Here is a 10718-nt window from a genome sequence, read left to right on the forward strand (position 1 = left end):
AAAAAAAAACAAAAACAAAAACAAAAAAAACAAAAAACTACTACTATCAGATCCCTATCAGTCCACTTCCAATCCAATCAAACAGTCCTCGAGGCTTGTCTACCTGAGGTAGTGACTATTTTGAATTTTTAATACCACCCACTTAACTACAAAATAATTAAAAACTACTAATAGACAGATCACCAACCATTGATTGTCTATCACTTTCAAACCCATAATTCCTTGACTGTCGTAATCTTATCACATGGGACGCCCTTTTTTCAGTCTTTTTGACAAATAAGACCGTTATCACAGTTCACTATCTGTCCTTCCAATTAATCACATTTTTAACACATTTTCAGAATAGTTTTTTTAAAAAACGCCTTTTCTGAATTTAAAAAAAAAAAAAATACTTGCTCTTAGTTCTTAAGACCAAATCAACACAGGAAGGTCCATATCCACATCCACCAGGGCCTGGGGGATCTGTTCCCATCATGTTCTATCACTTATTAGAGTCTAAACAGTGATGGGAGTAACAAAGGAAACGACAGAATCACAAGCAAAAGGATAAAAAAATCCAACTGCACACGAGTCCCCTCTTCTTTTTTGTTTCTCTCTTCAATAATTGTTTTGTTTTCTAAAATCTGCTCTTCAATACCAAAAAGCAGATTTGACAGAAATGAGAATAATTTGTTCCCCACAAGAAGAAATGTTCCATCACCTTATCTCTTGATTCGCTTCTGCTCACCAACAGGTGTGGATTGATGCCTACACCCAACTTTAGCTTCTTGTGCTGTGTATCAGTGTCGGTGGAGTTTCACATGGTATTGTAGAAGAGGGTCGGTGGGATTGAAATGGCCTATTTTCTTCCACTTTCCCATGTTCCAAACCTTCCAATACAGATCATGTTTGATATCTTTTAAGAACGTGTAACCATGAAAGATTATGAATTAAGAACAACTCATCCTTAAAACTAGCCATTTAGGCAATAATACATGAATTCTTATGAGCCTTTCACATCAAACTACTCACATCTGATGGAAAATAATTACTTTCATGGGTAAACCCAGGAATTGTTTGGTTGTTGAGAAACATAGATATTTTTCAATGAAAAAGGAAGAGTCAACATGATACTTTTCTTCCCTTTTCTATTTCCACCCAAGATCCACCACTGATCCTGAGCCAAGTATCTATAGTAGTTATTACATCACCAATCACCAGTGGGGTAAACTAGTTAAGAGCAGTCAATCAAATCAAATGGCAGAGAAAATCATCCTGCATCCTTGGTCAGACCCATTTTTCTAGTTTCTGGTATATTGTTGGCCCACCAGTCCAAAAAAGAACTTGAAACTGAAAGTGCAAGTCCAATTTGTAGTACCTAAGTCAATCCTGTCCAGCCCATAAATGAAATCTCAAGAAACTCTTCCAGAAAACAAATATCAGGAACATCCAAACCTGTAGGAAAAGAATGATCAATGGAAAAGCAAATTACTAAGCACCATTCTTGGCACAGGCTGTGGTGGCCATTTCCTCACTCTGCCCAGATACAATCCCAGCAACAGGGGATGGTACCTCAGATAACCCATCTTATCATTACTTTGGACAAACAAAACAAGGTTTAAGCATAAAAAAGATGATAGAAGAAAAAACAAGCTCTAATAACAGTTAAAGGTGCAATGAGATGATAAATAAGGATACATACTATTAAATTATAAAAAAAATCTTTTCTCAGAGAAGGGAATGCATAATGAAGTATACAATACAGACGGATAAACCCCTAATTATCAATAACCAAAAATAAAAACCAGGTCACTTTGTTTCTTCACCATCTCTTTGTACTTTTGTTGGGCTCTAAAAAGTCTTGTCTAGTAGTACACTAAGAAGCTTTAGCAGATTCCTCAGCTGGTAAATCATCTTCGTCATGGTAGATATTCTCTGCCATCTGCCAGATTTGAAGTATGTTATCTTCTGCCACACTAGAAATAACCCAATCTTCACAAGGATTCCATGAGAAGTCGGATATTTTGCTTGTGTGCCCCCCATGAATGAAAAGTAGCTCTGGCGGCCCATCCTCTGCATCCTCTGGTGTCTGTTCTTCATCAATCCTGTGAAACAAGCTCTAAATTTCAGTAATTTGTATGGGTTTATTATTGTGTAATCTGGGATAAAATTAATGGTATGAGTTAACACGAAGAATCATCCACAAAATTTTTAGCAGTGAAAAACAAAACGGCTGTTTAAGAACCTCATGACAATTGACAGCTGTAGCAAGTTCAATCATCCCTAACTGGCTTACTAGCTTGAGAAACAGATGTATCAACAACAAGGTCACTCACAGTTCATAGCCCAACAATCATTCAACCTCTGAACCCATCTTCCAACCTTAACCATAACTTTAAGCCTATAGACAAAGGCTATTGATATGACTGGAACCTAGTTAGTAAGTTCAGAGGACAAAAAATATAGTGTGAAATACATTTGGGTATTATCCGGTTTGAAAAATAGCATAAAATGGAATTCACTAGATTATTCAGTTTGCTTCATTCAACTAAAACAGCAGCAGCCGGAAGGCCTGGAACTATCTCAACCTCTGCAATTTCCAGTGGAATCTAGCAACTGAATCATTCTCCTTTTTTTTTTTCACCCTCTCGCTTGCTTTACAAGTGCTTTTTTTTTTAAACGAGTTTGGGGGGATGAATTATGTGCGATAAAAAACTTATAAATTTTCCGTATCTTTGGCAATCAGACGGGAAATGGGAATTCCATTGAAAATTTTGTCAATACCCTTTTTTTTTTTTGTGAATTTATTAACTAGGGACTGGAAACAAAAGGCTCCACACAAGGCTTTTCAGTTTTCATGAGTATCTACAAGCATTGAACTATTGAAGCAAAGCTGATGGCGTACCCACTACCTTAAGAAACATTATCTTGAATAAGTACAAGTACACCCACTTTGTCAGGGATCTCATTCGCAGTTTGGCTTGAATATGTGAGCCCCAGTTGTACTAAAAAATTCAAAGCTACTAACAACACATTATCAATGTTGGTTAAAGGATTCTGAAAACTCATCTTGACTTTAGTAGCTACAACCCCCACGTAGAGGTAAAATGTCCAAACACTCGTCTCAACCAATATTTCCTTTTTGTGAAGAAATTACATGGAAATGGCCTTCTTATAGATCTGGGCATGGTGAATGTTCAAAATATCCACTAGACAAGGGCCCAGTCCCCATCATCCGCTTGGTTGTATGTGCTAGATCTTTAGCATTCTTATCTTTGTTATATTGCTTTGCTTTTCTGGATCTTTTGTGCAGGACAGCCTCAAGATTACAACACTAACAACCTAGTCCACCAAGAACCAGGTTCTCAATAATTCTGGGATATTTATCATGCGGGAAAACCATTTCTAAAAAATTGCTAATACAGGAAAGTTTACCTTATTCATTCAATAAATCCCCAAAAATCAGTTCCAAACTCTTGTTCCAGTCAACTCACAATCCATATGATTTATTACTTAAAATTTTTGTACCAACACCAGAAGCAGAAAAGTTTGAACCTTGGAACTACAACCAAAATTCCTCAACTGATCTACTCCATGCATACTAACCTAATGATCTTTTGATAAAAACGAGGGGGTGTTCATATTTTCCCTAAACTAAACATAGAACAACAGATCCCCAATTATACTTTTGGTCAAAATCACCTACCTAATAAAGCAAACTTAAGTAAATTCTCCCTAGTCTCCAAATGTCCATATGACCCTCCTCTTCCTCCTCCATCTCCAACTCATCATTTGTGACAGAGTGATTGCTGCTTTTTTCTAATTAAATTATTATTGTATTTGTAAAAACGCAACCCTAAAACGATGCAGAAGATAATGGAAAAAATAAGAACAAGCAATGCACACAGATTTACAAGGTTCGGCAAGATTGCCTACGTCCCCAGTGAGATGAGATCCTACTTCACTATCAATGGAGAATAGGGTTACAGCGCTCATCCCTCATATCTCTCAGTATTGCTTGCATTACAAAAAAAGAAACCCTCGCTACAAATATATAACGAAAAACACTAATCAGGAAAGTACACAATTGCCCTCAAATAAAAAATTCGAGCGGAGGGCGTAGCCCCCTACACCCCCTGCTATGCAGGGGGCCTCCTACCCCCCTTGCAACCCCCACGGCCCGCTAACTGGCTTGCAAGACCGCCGTCCTACCTGTCGAGGCGCTGCATCAGTACTCCCTAGGTTAAACTGTGATGGAATACAAGACATCGTACACCAACAATTTCCACCTTGGCTTGAATTCTGTCGAGCCTCCTGTAAAGATAACTTGTAGACGTCTTCATCCCTGTACCTCATCAGAGGTACAAACCCGCACCTATTTGGTGCGTCCCTCATCTTCAACAATGAGTAATATTAATCAAGTCCAAACAAGACTCGAACTTCTCTATAGTAACTGGCTTGGTAAACATATCTGCAGGATTGAAATATGTATGAATTTTCTCACGTGAATATTGCCTTTTGACACAAGCTCCCTGATATTGTGAAATCTCACATCAATATGCTTTGTCCTTGCATGAAACACCTGATTCTTTGCAAGATGTATGACACTCTGACCATCACAATGTAACACTGTACCTCCTTGCTCCAACCCCAACTCACGAACCAATCTAACCAACCAGACTCTTTCCTTGGCAGCCTCAACTGCCGCCATGTACTCTGCCTCTGTAGTGGACAATGCAACTGTAGACTGAAGCATCGCCCTCCATGATATAGGTCCACCAGCCAATATAAATGCATACCCTATAGTGGACCTCCTCTTGTCTAAATCACCGACATAGTCAGAATCAACATAACCCGCTAATTCTATAGAACTTCCTTTACCACTGAACATAACACCTATATCTTTAGTCTTGCTCAAATATCTGAAGATCCACTTAATTGCATTTCAATGCTCCTTCCCTGGATTACTCATGTATCTGCTAACAACACTGACTGCATGAGACAAATCCGGCCTGCTACAAACCATAGCATACATGAGACTCCCAACTGCGCTAGCATAGGGGACCTGAGACATATGCTCCACCTCCTCATGTGTTGTAGGGCATTCCCTTTCAGATAACTTAAAGTGGCTAGTTAACGGAGTGCTAACCGGCTTGGCCTTTTCCATATTGAAAAGCTCTAGCACCTTTTCAATATACCTCTTCTGAGTTACCCAAAGTTTACCTGCATTTCTATCTCTAAGGATTTCCATGCCAAGGATCTTCTTAGTAGCACCAAGATCCTTCATCTCAAATTCAGCACTCAATAAAGACTTCAAAGAGACTATATCATGTTTGTTCTTTGCAGCAATGAGCATGTCACCAACATAAAGCATCAACAAAATAATGGAATTATCACTTGACACTTTATAATAAACACAACTATCATACTCACTTCTTGTGTACCCAATCTTCATCATGTGGGAATCAAAGCGCTTGTACCACTACCTAGGAGATTGCTTAAGACCATAAAGCGACCTCTTAAGCAGACAAACATGATCTTCCTTCCCTGCACCTTAAAACCTTCAGGTTGCTCCATGTAAATCTGTTCCTCCAAGTTACCATGAAGAAATGCAGTCTTCACATCAAGTTGTTCAAGCTCTAAATCATATATAACCACCAAAGCAAGTAGTACCCTGATCGAAGTGTGTTTCACCACTGGAGAGAATATTTCTTTGTAGTTTATCCCCTCTTTCTGTGCATAGCCCTTGGCTATAAGTCTGGCCTTACACCTTTCACGCTCCTCAGATGCTGCCTCTTTCTTACGAAAGACCCATTTATACCCAATGATTTTTCTTCCCTTAGGTTTTTCCACAATCTCCAAAGTCTTATTCTTCTATGGAGACTCCATTTCCTCCATCATAGCTATCATCCATTTATCATGATGTGCATCACTCAAAGCATCATGGTAGGAAGATGGATCACCTGTACCTACAGTGAAGGCATAGGCAACCATGTTCTCAAACCCGTATCTCACAGGTGCTTTGTGAGTACGCTTCCCTTTACCCTTTGCCACAGTATAAGGAACTTTTACTGCTTCCTGTTATTCCAGTAAATCACTTCTCTCTTGTTATTTCTGACTCACCTAACTCCACCTGCACAATAGAACCTTCTTTATTTTCAACTGCTTGTGAATTGCAATTTGACTTCACCATATGAGACTCATCAAACACGTCCCTGCTAACATCAACTTTCTGTGAACTTGGATCCCACAACTTGAATCCTTTTACGCCTTTCTTAAAACCAAGAAAGATACACTGCTTAGACTCTGAGTCTAACTTGGAACGCTGCTCACTCTCAACATGTGCATAGGCTGGACAACCAAATATTTTTAGAATAAAATAATCTACTGGTTTTCCTGTCCATACCTCTTCAGGAATTTTACAATCAATCGCCTTTGATAGAGACCTGTTGATGAGAAAACAATCCATATTCACTGCTTCTGCCTAAAATCTCTTGCTCAATCCTGCATTCAGCCTCATACTCTGAGCTCTTTCTAGAAGTGTTCTGTTCTTCCTTGCAGCTACACCACTTTGTTGTGGGGTCTTTGGAACCGTGAAGTGACGTGTAATCCCTTCAGCTTTGCACAATTCTAGAAACAGCTTGTATGTGTACTCCCCTCCATTATCTGTTCTCAAGTACTTAATTTTCTTCCTGTCTTCCTTTCTACCTTTCTACCTTTCTACCTCAGCCTTCCATTCCTTAAATTTAGTGAACACCTCACTTTTATGCATCATGAAGTAGATCTAGACTTTTCTTGAGTAATCATCAACAAAGGTCACGAAGTATTCTGCCACACCTTTAGATTTTGTTGTTGAAGGACCCCACACATCACCGTGTACATAATCAAGCACCCCTTTACTCTTATGTTTTGCAGTTTTGAAACTAACCTTGTACTGTTTTCCGAACACACAATACTTGCAGAAGTTCAATTTACAAGTTTTCACTCCCTTTAACAATTTCCTTTCATGAAGCTCCATCAATCCTCTTTCTCCCATATGCCCTAACCGCATATGCCACAAATAGGTATCATCTGTATCAGATCCTGCATCTGTGACTACAAATGCTCCACCTGTAACAGTGCTCCCTATGAATCTGTATAGGTTTCCTGTTAGATGTCCCTTCATAACAACCATAACACCCCTAATAACTTTGAGAACTCCACCTTCTGCTATGTACTTGCGGCCATTTGTGTCAAGTGCCCCCAAAGATACTAAGTTTTTCCTTAATTCTGGTACATGTCTCACATCTGCCAAAGTTCTTACTATCCCATCAAACATCTTGAATTTGATAGTGCCTATCCCAATGGTATTACATACAGCGTCATTCCCCATTAGGACAAACTCACCATTATATGGTTGATATGTATCAAGCCAATCTTTATGTGGACACATGTGATATGAACATCCAGAATCTAAAATCCAAGAATCAGAAGGTTGATTCTTACTTGATGATATAGAGAGTACATCTCCATCATCTCCATCTGAACTGTCAGCCACACTCGCTTCCTCAGATGCCTTATCTACACCTTTCTTCTTCAAGTCCGCCTTACTCTTTAAGCACCCTCTCTTCATATGACCTTCTTTCTTGCAATAGTAACAAGAGACCTTTGTCTTTGCCCCTTTTGATTTCGATCGACTCTTCTCAGATCCTTTCTGATTTGATCTCCCTCTTTCTTGCTCCTTGTCACCTCCGAAAAGACCTTCTCCTTGAGATTTCGTACTACTTGGCTTCTTCCTTGTATCATTGGACATAAGGGCAACTGCGACTTCATCCATCTCAAGGGTCTCCTTCCTGTACAAGAGAATCGTTACCAGGTGATCATATGATTCTGGGAGCGACGACAACAACAATAACGCCTTGTCTTCATCCTCGATCTTAACCTCTAGGTTTGCAAGTTTACTTACGATCTGATTGAACATGTTAAGATGCTTTAATAGATCCGAACCTTCCTCCATCTATAGATAATACAATTGCTTCTTCACAAACAACTTATTCGTAAAGAACTTCATCATGTAAATGCTTTCGAGTTTCACTATAACTGCGATGCAGATTCGATACCCACAACATATTGTAGGGCATCAGAAAGATTCAATCGTATAGCACTTACCGCCTTTTCCTCCATCTCTTCCCAATCTTCGTCAGTAATTTTTACAAATTTCTTCGACTTCCCCAACAACATTTTCGCCAAAACCTATTGTATCAGAAGATCCTTCATCCTTTGACGTCAGAGGGTGAAATTGTTCTTCCCATTGAACCGCTCGATATTATACTTGACATTCGATCCCTTCCCTGCCATCGTGATAGTAAACCCTAGAAAACAGAAACCTAAAGCTTTGATACCAATTTGTAGAAACGCAACCCTAAAACGATGTAGAAGCTAATGGAAAAAATAAGAACAAGTAATGCACACAGATTTACGAGGTTCGACAAGATTGCCTACGTCCCCGGTGAGATGAGATCCTACTTCACTATCAACGGAGAATATGGTTACAGCGCTCGTCCCTCACACCTCTCAGTATTGCTTGCATTACAGAGAAAGAAACCATCGCTATAAATATACAAGGATTAAAGTATCGGTATTGATCACCGTATTGGTCAGCCAAAATTAAGATACGTATCGGAGGGTATCGTATTGTATCGTATATGAGATACGCTAAAGATATGCACATAAATAGATAGAAAACACTTTTTAAAACATTTTTGCATGAAAATTTTGTTAAAAAAGCTATTGATAGCATGTATTACGCATAAACACTAAATTGAGGGTATCGCACTAAGAATTCAAGATTTGTAGTTGTCCCACAAATGTAAAATCCTTGTTCTCAACCTTGATTTCCACTTTAGTTAAAAAAAAATATGGCTGGCAGCAACTTTAGAACAAAAAATCATGTTTTTTTCTGAAAAATGACCCATCTTGGCCATTATATGACCGTAGCGCACTGTATCAGTACGTATTGTATCGTAACGGTATGTACCGATCGATACATACTGATACTCACTAATATGTATCGATACTCTATGAAAAATATAAAATCGAGGAATTTAAAAATTCCGTGATGCAAAGAATGTATCAATGTAATCAGTGTGTATCGGTGATGTATCAGTGCGTATTGGTATGTATCGTAGGATATATCGATACGAAAGGATTTTAAAATTTTCATGTATCGTATCGGTGTATAATATCAGTCGACTAAATTTAAAATACGTATCGGTGGGTATCGTATCGGTATCGAAGATACTTTGAACCCTGCAAATATATAACGAAAAACCCTAATTCGGAAAGTACACAATTGCCCTCAAATAAAAAATTCAAGTGGGGGCTACACCCCCTACTATGCAGAGCACCTCCTACCCCTCCTTGCAACCCCACGACCCACTAATCGGCTAGCAGGACCGCCGTCCTGCCTGTCGAGGCGCTGCATCAGTACTCCCTAGGTTAAACTGTGACGAAATACAAGACATCGTACACCAACAGTATCAAGATCTAAACTCAAAATATCCATTAGTTTATCCTTCACACTTTTACAATGAAATTCCAAGGGGGCCATGGGATGGGTAGGTAGGAGGGGCATTATTCGTTAGGCCATCAGCACCAAAAAGAATATGGGCGGCATTGACGGAGAAGAATACTCCTGAGGGGCGAAATCTTTGCACATCTTGTGGAGGCATTGCCATAAACAATGATAGCAGCCCCACTTTTCAGGCTTGAAAAGCTTCCTCAGAAACATTTGCAGAGTTCTATAGCTTCAAGTGGTCCACCATGACTCCCTCAACGCTGATGTTCCCCAGAGAACCACAACTGTGGTGATTTTCACTCACGCTGAATGATACTAGGTTACACCTGTTAATGGAAGCCTTTGTTCATGACAGCACTGGTAAAATCCAAGCCATTTGCACAATTAAGACAGCAATGACCAACAAAGAGCATGACCCAGCAGGGGTGGATGATGAGCTTAGGTGTGTGGTGTGGCTGTAAAGCAAGTGGTGGGTTATATAGGATGAGGTGAAGATCCCCCCCCTACCTCTTTTTGGGAGGTTTAGGGATGATAGATCACACACGGAGATGAAGAAGAGGAAGAATCTAAGAAGGGTATTATGGGCATTTGGAGTTTTCAGAGTTGAGTTTATAATGAACTATTCTTTGTTGGTAGGAATGATTTAACAAAGAGTATAGGGGAGACTTCAAAATTCCAGGTTTAGTTGAGGAAAATCTGAAAGCCTTGGAAGGAAAAAAACCCAAATGACCTAGTAAAAAATTCAAGTGTTGCAAATATCCTAAATCGTCAACTATCTCTAAAAACATTTTTAGTCTTTGCCCTAACTTCCGCGCACACAAATAAGTCCAATAGTAAGAAAGACCCTGATCACTAGTTTGGACTCCCAGAAACAAAGGGGATCATTGCTTTGAGTGGCCTGATTATAAATCCAGTCGGTTTTCTTTGTTACAAGATTGGTGTTGATCTGTCTATTATGGATATATGATGCAGATGCCTTGACTTGGCTGGACTGAACCGACACTCTTTGGAGGCCTAAGCCGAGATGCAATGGTTTTCGAACCCAGGTTCCACATCAATTTATGCTGTTGATAGATTGTGCTGACTTATTATTATTGTGTGTATTTCTCTTTGTAGAGATGAGATGCTGCAACAATATGCTAAAATACAATGGAAATTCTGTTGCTACTGATTAATTTAAAAA

General features: G+C 39.2%; 1 protein-coding gene across 1 annotated transcript in view; it reads right to left on the reverse strand.

Moving 5' to 3' along the window:
• Positions 1-1616: 1616 nt before the first annotated feature.
• Positions 1617-10718, reverse strand: part of LOC122079755 (WD-40 repeat-containing protein MSI1) — a 16787-nt gene continuing 7685 nt past the window's right edge. Inside the window, exon 6 of the mRNA XM_042646464.1 lies at positions 1617-2084. Coding sequence (XP_042502398.1) covers positions 1856-2084 — 229 coding nt within the window. The 3' untranslated portion in view covers positions 1617-1855. The remainder of the gene's footprint in view (positions 2085-10718) is intronic.

The sequence above is a fragment of the Macadamia integrifolia genome, chromosome 5 (assembly GCF_013358625.1).
Source record: "Macadamia integrifolia cultivar HAES 741 chromosome 5, SCU_Mint_v3, whole genome shotgun sequence".
Taxonomy (NCBI): Eukaryota; Viridiplantae; Streptophyta; class Magnoliopsida; order Proteales; family Proteaceae; genus Macadamia; species Macadamia integrifolia.